Source organism: Thyridium curvatum, assembly GCF_004353045.1.
Source record: "Thyridium curvatum strain D216 chromosome Unknown NODE_28_length_411853_cov_82.906025, whole genome shotgun sequence".
In the NCBI taxonomy this organism is placed as follows: domain Eukaryota; kingdom Fungi; phylum Ascomycota; class Sordariomycetes; order Thyridiales; family Thyridiaceae; genus Thyridium; species Thyridium curvatum.
This window is the reverse complement of record NW_022156783.1, coordinates 1-18,920: the sequence shown is the minus strand read 5'-3', so window position 1 is coordinate 18,920 and position 18,920 is coordinate 1. Positions and strand designations below refer to the sequence as shown.

The window sequence follows — 18,920 nt, the reverse complement described above, 5'->3', positions numbered from 1 at the left end:
ATAACGCTCCTGCGACCACATTCGAAAAGCTTCCAGAAGCTGCCGCCACACGGGCCGAACACGTTTTGGATCGCGACAAAGGACAATCGTTCAACATTCCACTCTCTACGGCGCCTCGACAGTCCTCTCCTTGTACGGGTTCGCATCATCTCAACCCTCTGTCCTCCCCTCCACCAGAAAGTGTCGGAAGAAACCCGCACCGCACCGCACCGCATCCCACCGCCGCACCACCATCCATCCAACCACAACCACCCACCCCCATCCAGATCAAACAAAACACACATAATGTCGTCCGCCGTCATCAACGCCGACGACCCGGACGCCCTCGAGCCCACCCTGCAGTCCATCCTCGACCAGCGCTCCCTGCGCTGGATCTTCGTCGGCGGCAAGGGCGGCGTCGGCAAGACCACCACCTCGTGCTCCCTCGCCATCCAGCTGGCCAGGGTCCGCCGCTCCGTCCTGCTCATCTCCACCGACCCGGCCCACAACCTCTCCGACGCCTTCTCGCAAAAGTTCGGCAAGGAGGCCCGCCTCGTCGAGGGGTTCGACAACCTCAGCGCCATGGAGATCGACCCTAACGGCTCCATCCAGGACCTGCTGGCCGGCCAGGGCGGCGACGAGGGCGGCGGCGGCGGCGGCGGCGGCCAGGACCCCATGGCCGGCATGGGCAGCATGATGCAGGACCTCGCCTTTGCCATCCCGGGCATCGACGAGGCCATGTCCTTCGCCGAGGTGCTCAAGCAGGTCAAGTCCCTGTCCTACGAGACCATCATCTTCGACACGGCGCCCACGGGCCACACCCTGCGCTTCCTGCAGTTCCCCTCGGTGCTCGAGAAGGCCCTCGCCAAGGTCTCGCAGCTGTCGTCCCAGTACGGCCCCCTGCTCAACGGCGTCCTCGGCTCCTCGGGCGCCCTGCCCAACGGCCAGAACCTCGGCGAGATGATGGAGAAGCTCGAGTCGCTGCGCGAGACCATCGCCGACGTCAACGCCCAGTTCAAGGACGAGAGCCTGACCACCTTCGTCTGCGTCTGCATCCCCGAGTTCCTGTCGCTCTACGAGACGGAGCGCATGATCCAGGAGCTCGCGAGCTACGGCATCGACACGCACTGCATCGTCGTCAACCAGCTGCTCTACCCGGGCGCCGGCAGCGCCTGCGAGCAGTGCAACGCCCGCCGCAAGATGCAGAAGAAGTACCTCGACCAGATCGAGGAGCTCTACGACGAGTTCAACGTCGTCAAGATGCCCCTGCTCGTCGAGGAGGTGCGCGGCAAGGAGAGGCTCGAGAAGTTCAGCGAGATGCTCGTCAAGCCGTTTGTGCCGCCGGCGTGAAGGGACGTTGGAGGTTGTAAAAGGTTGGTGGTGCCTGTGGATATGGGGTGGGGAGGAAGTTTATAAAGATGAAAGGGGGACAAGAGGGGGACAACCTACTTTGCGAGGCTTTGAAGAAGATTGGGGATGACGGTATACATTTTCTTTGGGAGTTGAGGAGCCGAGACCCTTGAAGAACAGAAGAGCATTGGCGCTCTTCGTTTAGTTAGAGCCTAGCTAGATATCACACTGGGTGCATGATGCATGTGGTTTTCACGGGATATCACGTTGTCATAGATGAATGCAATAAAAAGAGAATAATTTCATCAGACCAGTAAAAAAAGGCCTTGTTGTATTGTATTTCTGGAGTAAAATATGCTTGCTTGGCGATCGGTACGCCGGTATAAACATGGGCAATCACCAGGAAGGGAACACGATGCCATTCCGCTGTTCCCTTGTCTGTCTGTTGTAGATAATGCTCCAACCGCTGAGCTGTCCGTCCACTCGACGACGTTCCATCCCCGAAGTGTGTCGTCAGCAAAAAAAAAAAAAAAAAGTCCAACCAGATGACCAGTCATTCAACGCCTCCATGCCACAGGCCAACGGCCTCGTGTAATCTCAAAACGCCTAATCCGATGCTACGTCCCTCCCTCCCTCAAAGGAGAAAGGACGGATATGATCCCGACGACCAGGATGGAAAAAAAAAAAAAAGAAGAAAACAGCCGCAACGCCTCGTAATGTTGCCAACATATCCCCCCCCCCTTTCCTCCCTGCTCTTCCCATAATTTCTCGTGAAGAGCGGAAAAACGAAATCACAGCCCCTACAGCTCCCGGTAGTCGCTGGGCCGGACGCGCTTCTGGCGGTTCTGGTGACGGTGCGGGTTGACCGGCTTGCGGAAGTAGGCCTCCTCGTCGGCGCCACCACCGCCTCCCTGCTGGCCAAAGTTGCCGCCCATCATCTTGTTGCCGCCGCCGCCGTTGTTGTTGTTGAACTGCTGGTTGTACCCGCCGTTCATGGGGCCGCCGTTCATAGGGGGACCGCCGCCGCTCATGCCCCAGCCACCACCCATGCCGTTGTTGTTTCCTGGGCCGAAGCCGCCGCCGCCGTTCATGCCGTTGTTGCCAAAGTTGGGCATGCCCATCATCGGGTTCATCATGGGGTTCATCATGCCCATGTTCATGTTCATGTTGGGCATGCCCATGGGCGGGAAGTTGTTCATCATGGGCATGCCGCCAAAGGGCATCATGGGCATTCCGGGCATGCCGGGCATTCCGCCCATCCCGTTCATGCCGGGCATCATGCTGTTCATCATATGCTGCATCATCTGCTGCTGCTGGGCCTCCTGCTGCTGCTGCTGCATGGCCTTGGGCGCCTTGGGCACTTTGGGGTTCTCGGCGGGCTCTTCCGCAGGCCTCTTCTTTGATGATTGCGAGTCGCCGTCGGTGGCTGCTGGGGTGCCCGTAGCGTTGTTGGCAGCGGGCTTTGCTGATGGTTCTGCGGACGGTGACTTGGCCGATGCCGCTGCCGATGCCGGTGGAGGTGTGGGTGATTTGGACGACTTTGCCGACTCCCTCTTCTCCTGCTGGCCGTTGGACTTGGTGTCCGTCTCGGCTACAGGGGATGCCTTATCTGCGACGGGGCTCTTGGGCTTCTCCTGCTCGGCTTTCCTGGCCTCCTCTTTCTCCTTCTGGTACTCCTCGATCTTCTTTACGACGTCATCGTCGGCCTTGAGGTCATCTATTAGCACGCCGTCGGTCTGGCAACCGGGGCAGACGAAGTCGCTCTCGATGAGCGCGTTGGTGATGCAATCATTGCAATACGTCTTCTCACAACAAGGGGTCTTCATTGGATCTATAAACAATTTCTTGTCGATGGGGCACTCTAGTCCCCTATCGCGCAATTCCTTGTCTGCAAGCGCCGCCGACTCTTGCGCGTCAGCCGAGGTCTTGGTCTTGGCCTGGAACTTTTCCCACGCCGCCTTGTCGGGCTCGGCGATAACAAAGTCACCATCCGCGTTGACCATGATGCCGGAGGGAGCCTTGGTGTCGTCCTCGGCCGCTTGCGCCAGCACCGTGGCCTTGTCCACGGTCTTCAGGAAGGACTTGGGGATGCCAGTGGTCCTTTTGACTCGGGGCCGGTTGTCAAATTCCGGGTTGTCATTGGTCGGGCACAGCTGGATCCAATGTCCCTTCTCACCACACCTGTAGCAGATGTATCCGTTTGGCGGCTCATGGTCCGGGACGTTGGCGGGGCGCTTTGCGCCGGGCTTGAAGACCGGCGTTTGACTGGGGAGGAGAAGGTTAGTCTTGCGGATCTTGTTTGTGCCGGGGTAGGGAACATACTGAGCCATCTCTTCCTGCTGGGCAGACCACTGCTCCGACTGCGCAGCGAACATGGCCGCGAGCTTCTCTTCCTCGGTCATGGCATTGTTCATCTGGGCGATGGCATTCGAGGTCGTCTTCGCGGTCGCCTTGGTGGCTGCCTCTCTCCGCGACGAGTTCTTGGCGTTGACGGGCATCTTTCCCGAGACATAGCGAGCAGCTCGACCGGCTCCGGGTTTCATGGGCGGTAGCCGCCTGGCGATGACGGTCGTGGATCTTGGGATGATGGTCGTGTCATCGTCGTACTCTACAGGCGGTGTCAGCAAAGCGTCGCCACGCCCGGGTGTTGTCTGTGCGAACTGACCTTCTTTGCCGTCATCGGTGTAGATGGCCAGATCAAAGTCGGTGCCATCTCCGAGACCGCTCTTGGTGATGATGTCGCGCTTGAGCTCGAATACTGATATGCCCGTGCCGTCAAACTCGACTCGCGTCGGCTCCTTCTGGGACTTGAACTTGAAGTATACGGAGGAAGTCATCTTGAATCAGATGATCGGGGCTTCTTGGTTGGAATGACAGGTGATGACGCTTGTTGCAGCAAAAGAGGAAGGCACGGGGCAGATCGACTCAAGAGTAGATTCACTGCCAGGTTAGGCTCAAGTCTTTCTTCGTTTCTTCTTTTGTTTGATTCTTTTCTTTCAACAACAGGCAAGGAAGGAGTGATCAATTCTGTGGATTGTACTCGAAAGGACAATAACAGAGATTCTGCAAGAACAGGGAAGACAGTACAAAGGCCCAGCGAAGCCGGGAGGCCTGTTCAAACGAAACAGGCCCGACAAAGAGTGACCTCCTCCACAATCTTCTCAGAGCCAGCACCAGAGTCCGCCGGGGCGGTTTGCGATAGCCAGGCAGGCAAACCCGCGCCCTTGCAGTAGTTTTCACGAGGAAGACGAGGCGGATCGACTCTGTTTGTTCGGATGACCTAGGCGATGTCGAAGACGTCTACGCGATGGAGATGTTGGACGGTGTCTCCTGATGGAGGCGTCAAGGTTAAGGGCGGGTGAAGGATGTTGGAAGAGGGAAAACGGAAATGGGGAAATGGGGGAGAAGTCAGGGCTCTTTGTAGGGCGGGTGCTGGGGAGTAGCGCAGGTTTTAGAGGCAGAGCGATTAGTCAGATAGAGGAGGGGACAGATTTTGACGAGCAGGCGGGCAGGCAGTGATTTGGACCGGAGATCACGTGCAGAAACCTCGAACGCCATCAACGCTGTCGCACGTGACTGCTCCCTTTTCTTGAGAGCTATTCAGCTTACATAAGTACGGCCCGGCCAATCACAAAGCAGACTGCTTTCTCCGCTTCACGTGAACAGCTTCCCGCAAAGGCAAATTGCCCTCGTGCGCCGATTGGCGGATAAAGTCGATCTTTACTATAACAGGCTTAGCGCCAAGAGTGCTGGAGCCATTCAGAGGTCCGAGTGCTGAGGGAAGGTCACAGAATCAGGCCAGTGCCATTGGCCCATGGACTGATCAACCGTTCGACAACTCAAAATTCGTCCTGACCCTCCATCGACGCTCGCGACCACTGCTAAACTCCGTGGCTCTCTTTTCCCGTACAATCCGCCCCCCCTTCTCCCTCTCGCCTCCCACCAAAAGCAGTCCTCCAAAAGGGCAGCCTGACGACATCCATTTCTTTCAAGCGACCTGTACTTTTGTTTTTCCTCGGACGCCTTCACGATACTCCTTTGCTTGATCCCGCTGTTCGAATTCCATCCTCTCCCAATCGGCTTTTTCGGCTACTGTCGTTTTTCTCCACGACTCGATCCCAAAGACTGCCATCAGAGCACACTGCAAGCAGCCTAGGACCAATGCCCAAACCTTAGCCTTTGGGTCGTGAGAGTCGTCTTCTCACTATCCAAACGGTTAACAAGCTCGAGAAAGCTCATATCTTTCGTCATCCACACCTCCAAGTCCCATCGTCGCTACTCCCAAGTCCTCCGACGCAATGGTCTTGACACACACGACAAACTTCAACTACTCCCACCCTTTCCCGACAGTAACGCTCGCCTACTTCCTCCGTTACTGCTCCCCGCAGCTCAATCCCTTCGCAAACCATGTCTTGAGCACCGATACCCTCTCAAGCCATGTCGACCCCGACACTGGCCGGTTGCACACCACCCGCATACACCTCAAGAAGTCTCGTCTTCCGGCTGCTGTCATCAAGCTTCTCCCTACCAGCGTGACGGGTGGCATTGCGGACAAGTCATCCTACATCTTGGAGACCAGCGTGGTGGACATGCGGGAGGGTTGGATGAAAACAGAGAGCAAGAACCTCAACTTTGCCGGCATCCTGTCCGTCGTAGAGAAGCAGCTGTACACGGCGCCTTCATCCACGATGGCCCCGTCCCAGCTCCAGGATGCACAGTCCTCCACCACCGGCGTCGAGACCACGGTCATCTTCCGATCACGCCTGGGCGAGCGGATTAGGGATCGCATCGGCCAGGGACAGCAGCACGCCCACCAACACCTGGACGACCAGAAGCCAGGCTGGTTTGCCAAGGGCTGGGTCCACAACCTGGGTGCCAAGGGTGTGCAGCGGAGCATCGAGACCATCGCCTCGACCAAGACCCAGGACCAGCTGGGCAAGAGTCGCGAGGGCATGCGAGCCGTCCTCGAGCGCCTGCGCATGAGTGGCATTATCGGCGTTCTCGAACTCAGGCGCAGGGCTGCCGAGGGCAAGCTCGAGACAGCTTGAACTCGGCTGACTCGTTCATCGCCCGTCGACATCCCCCGGTTGCATCTCGGGCGAGCGTCACTTTTTCCCATATTCTCAACTTGTCCTGAGTGTACATTTACTATCATATTTTGGTTTTCTTCTCCCACAGCATGGCGTTGGATTGGATGGCAAACCCGGAAGTCAAGAACAGACTGACAAAGCGGTTTACGACAAATGTCTCGAGCAGATCACTTCGTTTTTTGATTGATCTCGAGCGATGGACTGGCGTTCTATTTTATTGATTCCCCTCTCTCACCCAGAGTATACGACTGTACATCTATCACTGTAGTAGGACAAGCAGGCGTATGAAAACTCAATGGATTTTCAACTTGTAAAAGTGTGCTTTACTGATGCCCGTATGCTATTCTGATTGTGAAATTGGTGCGTGGCGTCTAGATGGCGATATACTGGTCGTATTTGAGTTCGAGAACTTGAGGTTGGTAGGGTTGTCACGCTCAACAAAGTCGTCCACATGGCCGAAGGCTCATATAAGATCTCTAGAGGCTAGAAAGGCTGGACCTACGTGTCGTAGATGCATTGGAGCAGGATTTTGACGACGACGACCAAAACTGAGCTCGGATCAGAACTCTGCCGATATAGATGGAGGGCTGAGTCTGCTTTTGGAGATGCTCTGAAGCACCTTGAGCCGGAGACAAGAAGCCAACGGCGTCTTCTAATAAGTCAACCTGGAGAGTCTGGCAGCCTTGCATATTCACAAACTGTGGTGGATGAGAGGTAAACTACATTGGCCTTGACATGAGGCAGGAAGAAACCGAGGTATAGACTCAAAAGTCGCTCCACATCTGAGAACACAGCCTGCTAGTCTCCCTGGTCCAAGCCGTCTTCCTTATGGAGACCAGGGGCTGTGAGAGGGGCAATTCACTACTGATAATCCACCAGCAGGCAGCCCTTCCAGGAACACGCCGGACTCCGCACTGTACTGCGAAACATTTTCACGGCATTGTTGCAACTGGTGACTGACGGATTGGACAATCAAGCCGATGTGCCTTGATGCATGTTGAGTTGCCAGCGAGCCTCTTCCGGGATGGCCCACAACCAAAATATGAAGTCGAAACAAGTAGCATAGTGCAGTCCAGACCTACATGACTGGGTTGGGAAGGGCTGGAACTAGGATGTTACCTCTTAAGGGTTGAGCGTAATGGAAATCGAATGCTAGACTTGGTTTAGGTTGTAAGTTTATATGCCACGAAGATTCTCATCTGACACTCGACCAAGACTTGAGATGGTAGCCCAGGATGGTTATGCAGAACCGCTACTGGGCCGTGGGAAGATGAGAAACGCCATTGATAACCACAAGACGAGGAAATAAGACTTACAGTTGGTATCTACTAAGGTGAATCCACAGTGCAAGTGGTTGTTGGTAGTCGAAGATACACAGTGCCACAACGCACTTAGAAAATTAAGAATACAACCATCTGACACATTGGGCCTTCATTTGCCTCTGCTGTCCTACCGCGGCCTGCTTCATTCTTGAGTGTTGCATCATTGCGCCTCTTATTTCACGAGACTAGAGTTGCAGTAAAGATTCGAGCTCGGATGGACGCTTATTAAGGAGATGGTAGCCGATATGATGGAACAAGTAATCACGACTTTGTGCTCCCTCATTTCGCACCTTTGAAACTTCAACTTCGTATCGGTCAACCGATGTGGCTTTCTTCCAGATCGTTGCTAGTATACGTAGATTTTATAACATCCTTTCCGGAGAAGCTATACGATTCATTGAAAGACTTTGACTAGTTACAGGGTTTTGGTGATCCTTTCGATTTTGCTTGTCTATCGTTGTTAATTGGGTATTCTTGGGCAGCCTTGTATCACTCGAGGCTATGTGAATCTGAAAGAGCCTTTATTCATCGCACTATTCTATACTCTCATTCCCGGGGGTCCCACGAGTGTGATTGGATGGACAGACCCACTCGCTAATTTGGTCCTGGGGTCGTTTCAGTTGAGCTGTCCAACTGTGACGATAGTCGCAGGAGATCAGAGGCGTGCATGTGTGCTCTGGGGCATTCTGGGGTTGAACCCGGAACATCTTGTCTATTTGGCAAAACCCTGGAGAAGTGGCTCTGGGAGAGTTCCACTGAATACTAGCCCCGGCTTTGTCGACGATAATTTCGGGTAGACTGCTTGCAGCAAAGAGCATCACGGCTTCCACATCATCAGAATAACACTGAAGTTTTCTTTCTCCTTTTGTGCTTTCAAGCTAGACAGTCCATGGCTCAAGCCGGGATCTCGGCCACGAGTATAACTTAGAGACCTGTATTCTGATCATACAGACTTGTGATAGTACACATGGCTCACTGGCTCTCGTATATTTACATCTAATGTACAGGTCGTTCACGACTGAACCTACTTCTTTCCCTTCTTCGGCGCGGCGTCTCCACTACCCGCTGCAGCGGCGGCAGCGGCGGCCTCCTCCTCGGCGATGACGGCCTGCACGTCGCGCTCGGCGAGCCACTCGCGCACGCTGGCGACGACGCGGTCGAGCGTCTCGCCGCCCTCGAGCACGTCGGGCAGGTTGTGGACGTCGAGGCCGCTGCGGTGGTCGGTGCAGCGGTCCTGGTTGTAGTTGTAGGTGCGGATCTTGTCGGCGCGCGTGATGCGGTCCTTGGACAGCACGCTGTTGCGCATGCTGTGCGCGAGCTCCTCGCGCTGCTCGCGGCGCTGCTGCGCGACGCGCGAGCGCAGCAGGCGCCAGGCCTCCTCGCGGTTGCGGTGCTGCGAGCGCGAGTCCTGCATGCTGACCACCGTGCCGGTCGGCACGTGCGTCAGCCGGATCGCCGACTCGGTCTTGTTGACGTGCTGCCCGCCGGCGCCGCGCGCGCGCATCGTCTCGGTGCGCACCTCGTCCGGGTTGACGTAGAAGTCGCTCTCCGGGTCGTTGACGTCGGCGGCCGTCTCGTCGGCCCCGGCCTCGGGGAAGGAGGGCAGCACCCAGACGGCGACGGCGCTGGTGTGCGTGCGGCCCTTGCTCTCGGTGGCGGGGATGCGCTGCACGCGGTGCATGCCCGCCTCGCCCCTGAAGACGTCGTAGGACCCCGGGTCCTGCACCTCGAGGATGGCCTCCTGGATGGGACTCTCGCCGCTCGAGCCCGTGGCGTCTCCGGCGCCGTCCGACACCTCGTACTTGACCACCCGCGCCTTGTACCCCTTGTGCGAGCAGTAGCCCTGGTACATCTTGAACAGGGAGTCGGTGAAGAAGCGGCCCTCCATGCCTCCCGGCCCCGGCCTGAACTCGAGCAGGCAGGGCATGTCGGCGAAGGGATGCTTCGGCGTCAGGGCTGTCGATAGCCTCCGGCCCAGCTCTTGTATCTGCTCCTTTGTAGATTCCAGCTCATCGGTGGCGAGCTCTCGCAGTTCGGCATCTTTAGAGCCGAGCATGCCCTGTAGCTCGGCGACGGAGGAGTTGGCAGCCTCCCAGTCCTTCAGTGCCGTAGCGACGCTGGCAATCTCGCCGGCACGCTTCGCTGTCTTGGCGTCGAAGCCGGTCGCAAGAGTCGCGCTTAGCTGCTCGTGCTCAGCAGCGAGCTTCTTTGCCCTCTGGAGCAGGACGGGAGGGAGGGAGCCATCGCCGGTAGCTGTATGTGTCGCATGGGTCAGGATCGTCTAGAGCAAGACTTCAAGGCGACATGGGGGGGCAAATTGTGCATACCACTGCTCGCTTTGCGCAAGAATTGGAGGGCATTCGGGCGGCCTGCAGATCTCAAACACCGTCTGCATACCCACGGAACACCCAACATGTTCGCGAGTTGAGTTTGGGGCTTGTCGAGTCGAGGAGGAAGTGGGAATGTCGCAGAGCAATTGAGCTTTGATTGCCTCCGTAGGTACATTCATTGTTCCCCGATTTTTTATGGGTCGTGTTCCAGGGACCTCAATTGGTACAGCGGGCTTGAGCGACGTCCATTTCTCCCTGACACCGATGAGGCATCAGACAGGCAGCTTTGTCTTTCAAAATCTTGATACATAAGGTAGGAAATAATTTGAGAGAGCCATTGTTTATAGGGACACGGGATGTGATCACTCGGAATTCATGGTATTTTTCGAGCCGCTTATCGCCCTTGTATTTACCATTCTCTGTCGGACTATCGCTCTTTTTTGGAGTTGCTCATTCTTTCAAAAGGAGACATTTGGAAAGTATATGCAAAAGGGGATTATTCTTTTTCTTCTTCATAAAATGGCTTGATTTACGTATCAGTACTCAGAAAGTGAGCAAGAAGGAGAGCACGGAAACCAAGTGAGAGCAAGATACTTGTCCCAGAAATCAAACCCGACGCTGTGACTGGCAGCCACTAAACCGGCCATCTTCCCGGCGCGGGGTTGCCGAGGCGCTCAACCGACCTCAGTGCTGGCCGCCCACAACCCTCGCACTTACTTACACTGCCTCCCCGACCACTTCATGTGCGTGACAATCACAAATCTTGAAACGCACACAGCTAGAGGATTGTTTGCACTTCTCCCACTAAGACCCTCCTTTTCTGCTTCCATTGACGATCTCCTCGCCTTCTCAAAACCCCTCTCCCGCCGGTGCGGAGCATACATACGGATAGAGCAAACCACTTCTTTGCACACCCTCTGACCACAACAACAACAGAAACATCATCATCATCATGCCGCTGACGACCAGCTCGATCACTCCCTTGGAATTCGAACCTTCGCGGTTTGCCAGTAGACGAAGCGTGGTACACAGCACCAAGGGCATAGTATCATGCACGCAGCCTCTAGCCGCCAAGTGCGGCATCGACATTCTCAACGCCGGTGGGAACGCAGCTGTATGTCATTGTAAATGTGTCTCTCCTTTTACACCAATGTTCTTAGTGATTAACGTCTTGGGATGTTGACAACAGGATGCCGCTGTCGCAGTTGGTAAGTCAAGATCACGAGTGGCTTCCCTTGCGCAAGCACCGCAATTCCCAGGTACTAACAAGGGTTGGCCACGCAGCCGCTGGTTTGAACATGACGGAGCCCTGCTCTACCGGCATCGGCGGCGACATGTTCTGCCTGTACTACGATGCAGCAACCGGAAAGGTCTCGGCTCTGAACGGATCGGGACGGTCTGCCAAGAACGCCACCCTTGAGAGCGTCCGTAGCGATCTCGGGCTCAAGGACGGCGACAAAGGGAGCATCCCCATTGCCAGCCCCCTCGCCGTGACCGTTCCTGGAGCCGCTGCCGGATGGGTCGACACAGTCGAGAGGTTTGGCAGCGGCAAGCTGAGCCTGGAGCAGATCCTTGCGCCCGCCATCGCGCTCGGGGAAGCGGGCTTCCCCGTCTCCGAGATAGCATCCTACATGGTGAGTTTATCCCGTCGGGAACCGTGCCGCCTCTTGCCGCATTATGCTTCCCAAAACGCGTGCTGACCGACCTGGACACCTGTAGTGGAACCGGTCGGAACAATTGCTCCGTGATGCCTCTCCCAACTTCCGGGAGCTGCTCAAGGTGGACCCACAGGCCAAGGACGGCTGCCGCGCCCCCAAGCCCGCCGAGATCATGAGGAACCCGAACCTGGCCAAGACCTTCCGCACCCTCGCCGCCGAGGGCAAGAAGGGCTTCTACACGGGCCGCATCGCCGAGGAGATCGTCAAGGTCTGCAAGGACCGCGGCGGCCGCCTTGAGCTCGACGACCTCGCCCACCACGGCGAGACCGGCAGCGAGCCGGTCGAGCCCATCTCGGTCAAGTTCAGGGCGCAGGGCGTCGGCAGGATCCTCGCCCAGAGCTCGTCGGACCCGCAGACCAAGGAGGCCGACGCTGGCGTCGAGCTCTGGGAGCACCCGCCCAACGGCCAGGGCATCGTGGCCCTCATGGCCCTCGGCATCATCCAGGAGCTCGAGAGGGCGGGAACGATCCCCGTTTTCGGCCCGGAGGACTTCAACACGGCGCCGTACCTGCACGTCGTCATCGAGGCCCTGCGCATCGCCTTCGCCGATGGGTCCTGGTACGTCACCGACCCCAACACGACCAAGGTCCCCGCCGCCGAGCTCGTCTCGCCGGCCTACCTGGCCGAGCGCGCCAAGCTGTTCGACCCGGCGCGTGCCTCCGACGTCCTGCACCACGGCGACCCCTACCGCTCCCCGGCGCTGCAGTCGAGCGACACGGTCTACTTTGCCTGCTCCGACAGCCGCGGCAACGCCATCTCCTTCATCAACTCCAACTACACCGGGTTCGGCTCGAGCATCGTGCCCCGCGGGTGCGGCTTCACGCTGCAGAACCGCGGCGCCAACTTCAGCCTCGACCCGGAGCACCCGAACCGGCTCGAGCCCGGGAAGCGGCCCTACCACACCATCATCCCGGGCCTCGTGACCAACCTGCCCGACCGCTCGCTGCACTCCGTCTTCGGCGTCATGGGCGCCTTCATGCAGCCCCAGGGCCACGTGCAGACGCTGCTGGGCCAGCTCGTCGGCGCGCTGACGCCGCAGGAGGCGCTCGACGCGCCGCGCGTGTGCATCGGCGCCGGCTCGCCCGAGGAGGGCGACGTGTACGACCGCACCGTCTACTGCGAGGAGGGCATGCCCGCCGAGGCCGTGGCCGGGCTGCGCGCGCTCGGCCACGAGGTCCGCGTGGTGGCGGGCGTGGCGCGGGGCATGTTTGGCCGCGGCCAGATCATCCGCTGGTCCGTCGACCCCGTCGACGGCACCGGCGTGTGGTCTGCCGGCAGCGACGCCAAGGGCGACGGCGCGGCGTTTCCTGCGTAGAGAGATAGACAGATAGAGAGAGAGAGAGTGAGAGATAAAGAAGTTGATGAAATGAATACAGTTGAAAGGGATACGAAATATATATGTGGCAAGGCTATCGTGACGGGAACGTAGCCTCTTTCGGGTGACGTGCTGGTAGATCGAGAGAAGGTTGGTATATTTTCGTCGATGTGTTTGATATACAGATATACATATTACATGATGCTCCGGTGTGCAGGGCATGGCGTCCTCCCCCTTCCCCTCCAAAGTCTACACAGTGTAATGTACACGCGGTGAAAATGGCATGTCTATACCGGCCACGCATGTTTCCTCGCCGTTTGCTCCGATGCAGGGTTTCGCTTTCTTCACTCCTTCTTCTCGCCCTCGGCCTCGGCGGACTCGGCGGCCAAGAGCACCTTCTTCTCCTCGAGCATCTTGGCCAGCTCGCCGTTCTGGTGCATCGAGACGAGGATGTCGCAGCCGCCGACGAACTCCTTGTCGATGTAGAGCTGCGGGATCGTGGGCCAGTCCGAGTACTCCTTGATGCCTAGATCTCCCAAGTGTCCGGGTCAGCATTGTTGGTCTCTCTCCCCGTCCCATCCCGTCCACGTTCCGTCCGTCCTGCCCAGATCCCAGAACCCCATCTAGCAGAAAAGAAAGAAAGAAAAAAAAAGAGAGAGGAGGGGAAGAGGAAGGGCATGCTTGACAAGAGAGATGATGTGTTTGGCGTCCACGCACCTGCCCGCAGCTCGGCGTCCTCGAGGACGTTGAAGGCGGCAAACTTGTCCGGGTCGACGCCCTGCAGGCCGAGGATCTGGATGCTGGCGCGCGAGAAGCCGCACTGGGGGGTCTCGGGCGTGCCCTTCATGAAGAGCACGACGGGGGCCGAGGCGACGGCGCGGTCGATGGCCTGGCGCGTTGCGTCGGAGAGCAGCCGCGCCTGGGAGGCGCTGAGCATGGGCGGGACCCTCCATCGCGCCCGCGCCGCCGCCGGTGCTCGGGGAGCGCAAGCCGCGGTGGCGGAGGCGGCGGCGGCGGTGGGCCGGAGCAGTGTCTGTGTAGGCGGGCGCACGCGGCTGTCAGCGCATCATGCCAGGGAACGGGGTGCGGTGTCGGCGCGCAGGTATCCTCCGCGGCTGGTTTCCGTCTCGGAGAGGTCGCGTACCCTGGTGAATAGACTTCTTGAGAGCATCTTGAAGGACTGTGTGTGGTGGTGTCACGGCTTCTTGTGGCGTGTGAATAGTGAGGTGGTGGTCGAGAGAGAGGTAGACAGACCAGCAGACAGAATTGGTAATCCGTCGTTTTTCAGTTGTGGCTCTCTGGACTTCGTACTCACTCGGTAGTGTGAGGTGTGGCTGCGCGACCCACCCAAAAAGTAGCCTTAGCACCATTAATTTCGCCTTCGGGCCCGGCTCCTCTTCTTCTTCTCTTAGGCCACAATAAACCACCATTTTTGACCCTACATTTCTGGGCGTCTTTTTCATGGTCCCTTGAGCCGGAAATATCTCGTCTTTCACATCAGGATCTCCTCTCTCATGATCTCCCTAGCAAGCCGGGTTTTTCCTTATTGTTTTGCGGTCTCACACAATCAAGATCTGCCTGCTTCTCCTTCATAAGCTGAAGCTAAGTTCATCTAATTCTTACAGTACCTAAGTAACACTGTGCTGCCTGCTTGAAGTCGCTAGTGATAGATATGATTCTGCTATTACTGAATTCTATAGATTAGGAGCTTTCTGATAACCCTCTTTTTACTGCATCTTAATAGGATCTATAAGGATAAGATGCTAGTACTTAGAGAAGACTTAGAGTATCTAGCTGATATAGATAAGATGTGGTCTTACTGGCTGAAGACAGACTAGATGTATTAAGATACTCTATGATATGCTTATAATATTTCCTATACTTCTAATACTATTAGATATAATATAGTAGAAAAGATATATCTTAATAAGCCTTAATAGATATTAGATAATGCTATATAATATGACATTATTATTATATCCTCTTATATCTATATATTAATTAATATAACTATATAGTAAAGTATAAGAAGATAGTTAGGATAGCTAAGATATAGTACTGTATAACACTACCTATAGAGAAGAATAGAAAAGCTAAATATCTTATATTACTGCCAGTATTACTAATATATTTTAATTGCCTTATATATATCACTAGAAGTTGTCTAGGGCGTTTCTAACTGGCTATAGATCGGCTGGACATAAGAATATAGAGAAAGCATACTAAAGAGCATAGTATGAACCTATATACTGGCTATATATATTTCTTAAGATTAATATATAGTAAGCCAAGTTATCAGTAAGTATTATAGCTATATAGCCTGATATATAGTTACTAAGGAAGGACACTCTAGTTTTCTTAAAGATTAAAAAATCAAAATCTTTTAGTAAGAGAAAGCTAAAGAGCAAGTAAGGAACAGGCAGTAAAAAACATATAGTAAAAGAAGAAAGGTAGTAGTTATAGAATAAGCTAGTATTATTTAGTTAGATATAATAAGTAAAGAAAGTAGTAGATAGCTTCTAGCTCCTCTAACCCTAGTAGTTATCACCTAAGACTACTAAATCTAAAAAGCCAGACAACCTTCTGCTCCTTCCCTAATCCTAGTAAAGTAGAGTATTAGTAGGGCCAGACTTCTCTACCTATAGACCCTAGTAGGCCTATTATTAATGCCTCTGCCTCCTAAGTCTTTAGAACTGATTTCTATAGGCCATAAGGACTAGGCCTTCTTTCTTACACACCTATATATCAGAACTTACTCTCTTAAACTCTAAATTACTATAGCTAAGTCCTAATAACCAGCAGAAGAGCTCTAGAGGGAGGGAGTTAGAGTTCTTCTATCTTGCCTACCTCCTAGGATAACTTATCCTCTTCTCTTTCTTAAGATATATATTTATAAATCTTATAAGTTTACTATTCTTCATAATAATTCTTATTCTGGCTGTAATATATCTAGTTGACTATATAGCCTTATTTTCTTTAGTTCTAGGCTTTTATATCTAGTCTGCTAAAGTTCTCTTTTCCCCCCCTATTTAATATATATACTGCCTCTAGTAGGTTATATTAAATTATCCTAGCTTACCTCTAATCTCTAAAGTAGATTAAGATCAATCTACTTAGAAGTTATCATCCTACTATTTAATTCCTAGTATAGATAAAGGACCTTTTAGCTATAATAAAGCTGTCCTTCTTATATTTAACTTTACTAGGCTTACTCTTTAGAGTTTATCTATCTAGGCTAAGTCTGCTTCTTATTCTTAGACCCTGGCTTTTAAGATCCCTACTACTCTTAGGTTGATTCCCCCTAGCCTGCCTACTTAGTAAGATTTATCTCCTTTATTATCCCCTACCTATATCTATACTCTATCTTCACTTTAGAGAGTTATAAGACCCTCTTAAACTATAGGTGATTTTAAGTAGAAGTTCTTAGGTAATAGTTATTTAACTGCTTAAGAATACCTAGATAATATTAAAGCTTATATCCTTTTTACTGGTCTTTCTAGTAAGAAAGATCATAAGAAATACTCTTATATCATTTTCTATAATAGACTTATTAAGGATGCTGCTGCTTGGTTTTATGCTAAGCTGAGCTCTAAGAAGAAATCCTCTTTTATAAAGATGAGTGTAGTATTCCTTAAACAGTTTCTAGAGCTAGATACTAAAGACCTTAATTATAAGATCCTCTCTATAGTGAATAATTTCAAGTGACATAATAGGGAGTCTATCTCTAACTACTTAGAGTAAGTGATCATACTCTTACTAAGAATCTTAAAGTATAAAGTCAGTAATCTCCTATATGATAAATTACTAAGCTAAATCTTAGATGGTGAAAATAGCTGTAATATTAAGGCCTATATTAAAGACTGTCTGGTTGCTAAAGGTCTTATAGCAGATAACTATATATCCTTTAAATATAAATATACTTTTAAAGATATGTATGACAATATCTAGAGGTGCCTCTCTAGTTATAGTAGAATTCCTATCTATAAGAATGATGTTTTCACTATAGAAACTAAGTCTGCTCTAGTAGATCTCTACTTAAGCATTAAAAATCTAGTCAAAGAGATGTATAAAGACTGTAATAAGCAGTAAAAATTCAACTCTAACCTTGTCAGTGCAGTTTATATAGCTGAGATCTCTAGTAATTCCTATAGAGGAAACAGAGGCTAAAACACTTCTTAGCAAGCTCTTTATAATCCTAATACTCCTATATCTAGTGATCCTAGAAGATCATCCTACTCTCCTTAGGATGCTTATGGCTTATATAGTAGATTATACATTTAGTACTAGGGCTATAGAGAATTTAGACATATAAAAAACCAATATACTAATCCTATTAAGTTCTCTTAGAAGGAGTAAGAGAATCTATATCTCTAGTATATCTAGTGAAATAATCTTAATTACTAGCAGCCTTAGACAACTTAGAAGACTTAGTTACTGACTGTTAAGGATATTACTGATATTAAGAATCAGCCAGTATCTAGGAGGGCTGTTATATGTTTTATTACTAGTCCTAACCTTATTAAGCAAAAGGATATAGAGGCTATTAAGATTTATATATAAGTTGCTACTACTTAAGTCAATACTGTCTCTAATAAAGACTGTCTAATCAGCGCTAAGAAATCAGTATAGGATAAGAGAAAGAAAGTTCAGTTTATAAACCCGCCAGTCAATTCTTCTCCCTATAAAGCTTTAAAGCCTGTTGTCACTCCACCTCCTATTCTATTGCTAGATATTGGTTTAGACAAGCCCTATAACCTAGCATCTCCTAGTCTCTCTAACTTAATAGAGATTGAGGATGATAATAAGCAGCTTAAGGAGCAGCTTGAGGGTAATGATTATATTGCTATACTGCCTAAATTACTTAAAGCCATAAAGAAGCCTCTCTCTTATAACAACATCATATACATCTAGAAAATCCTTCACTAAGCCATAAAGAACTTAAAGAAGGATACTCTATATTCTAGGCTTTATATATCAGGTCTAGCTAATTGTAGAATACTGTCACTTAATATTAGTAATATTATATCTAAGATTCCTATTTTAATCAACCTTCTTACTCTCTATAATTACTCTCTATAGATTTAAGCTAAGATTTATCAGGTTCTTAAACCTAAAGCATACAAGAAGAGTTCTAAGACTTAGAATGCTAATTCAGTTTTAATAGTCTTAGCATCTCAGCCAGACAGAAATATCAATATCTTATATTCTACTTATAAGTCAGATTTTATAGAAATTACTCTCTTAATAGATAAAGCTCTGGCTAGGCAAGTCTAGTATACCTCTAGAACTATAGATAGGGTCTTTATTAGGCATATCATACTTAATAATAGAGTAGATATAGATCTTATTAATCTATATTTCTATTCAGCAATCAGTCTAATTCCCTATAAGGCAAGATTTAAATAATATATTCAACTGACTAATAGGTTTATTATATCTACTAAGGAGTATGTTATAATTAAAGTTGTTATTAGCAATATTTTATGTATTATGACCGCTTTTATCTTTAGTATAGGAGATTAGTTCAACCTTCTACTGTCATAAAGCTAGTATAATTATATACAGGCAAAGCAGGATTAGAGATCAAGCACTCTATAAGTCTATGATTATTATAGAGTGAAGGGGCAGCTTATAAAACTCATCTCCTATAAGAGTCTGCCCTTAATTATAGAGTCTGACCCCTAGGTTAATGTGACGATCCTTGATCCCAAGAGGCAAGACTACTTCGTAGGATCGGAAGCGTGTGGGTTTATGTAAGCAGTAAGTGATGGGCGCTGCTGAGCAATGGTGGTTGACTTGATCGTAGCTAAGATAGC

At 51.7% G+C, this 18,920-nt stretch overlaps 6 protein-coding genes across 6 annotated transcripts; 3 read left to right on the top strand and 3 right to left on the bottom strand.

Moving 5' to 3' along the window:
• Positions 1 to 285: 285 nt before the first annotated feature.
• Positions 286 to 1,329, top strand: E0L32_005360 (uncharacterized protein; the record flags this gene model as incomplete). The annotated part of the gene is made up of 1 exon (XM_031139873.1): positions 286 to 1,329. One exon carries the CDS (start codon positions 286 to 288, stop codon positions 1,327 to 1,329), a length of 1,044 nt encoding a protein of 347 aa, XP_030996107.1.
• Positions 1,330 to 2,129: 800 nt separating this feature from the next.
• E0L32_005359 (uncharacterized protein) lies at positions 2,130 to 4,166 on the bottom strand (the record flags this gene model as incomplete). Its single annotated transcript, XM_031139872.1, has 1 exon — positions 2,130 to 4,166. The coding sequence occupies one exon, from the start codon at positions 4,164 to 4,166 to the stop codon at positions 2,130 to 2,132; it is 2,037 nt and encodes a 678-aa protein (XP_030996106.1).
• A 1,461-nt stretch (positions 4,167 to 5,627) lies between these two features.
• E0L32_005358 (uncharacterized protein) lies at positions 5,628 to 6,377 on the top strand (the record flags this gene model as incomplete). Its single annotated transcript, XM_031139871.1, has 1 exon — positions 5,628 to 6,377. One exon carries the CDS (start codon positions 5,628 to 5,630, stop codon positions 6,375 to 6,377), a length of 750 nt encoding a protein of 249 aa, XP_030996105.1.
• Positions 6,378 to 8,765: 2,388 nt separating this feature from the next.
• On the bottom strand, positions 8,766 to 10,250 carry E0L32_005357 (uncharacterized protein; the record flags this gene model as incomplete). Its single annotated transcript, XM_031139870.1, has 2 exons — positions 8,766 to 9,994; positions 10,139 to 10,250. The coding sequence occupies 2 exons, from the start codon at positions 10,248 to 10,250 to the stop codon at positions 8,766 to 8,768; spliced, it is 1,341 nt and encodes a 446-aa protein (XP_030996104.1).
• A 773-nt stretch (positions 10,251 to 11,023) lies between these two features.
• Positions 11,024 to 13,104, top strand: E0L32_005356 (uncharacterized protein; the record flags this gene model as incomplete). The annotated part of the gene is made up of 4 exons (XM_031139868.1): positions 11,024 to 11,185; positions 11,261 to 11,279; positions 11,356 to 11,705; positions 11,791 to 13,104. The coding sequence occupies 4 exons, from the start codon at positions 11,024 to 11,026 to the stop codon at positions 13,102 to 13,104; spliced, it is 1,845 nt and encodes a 614-aa protein (XP_030996103.1).
• Positions 13,105 to 13,448: 344 nt separating this feature from the next.
• Positions 13,449 to 14,275, bottom strand: E0L32_005355 (uncharacterized protein; the record flags this gene model as incomplete). Its single annotated transcript, XM_031139867.1, has 3 exons — positions 13,449 to 13,630; positions 13,822 to 14,137; positions 14,249 to 14,275. The coding sequence occupies 3 exons, from the start codon at positions 14,273 to 14,275 to the stop codon at positions 13,449 to 13,451; spliced, it is 525 nt and encodes a 174-aa protein (XP_030996102.1).
• Between the last annotated feature and the right edge of the window lie 4,645 nt (positions 14,276 to 18,920).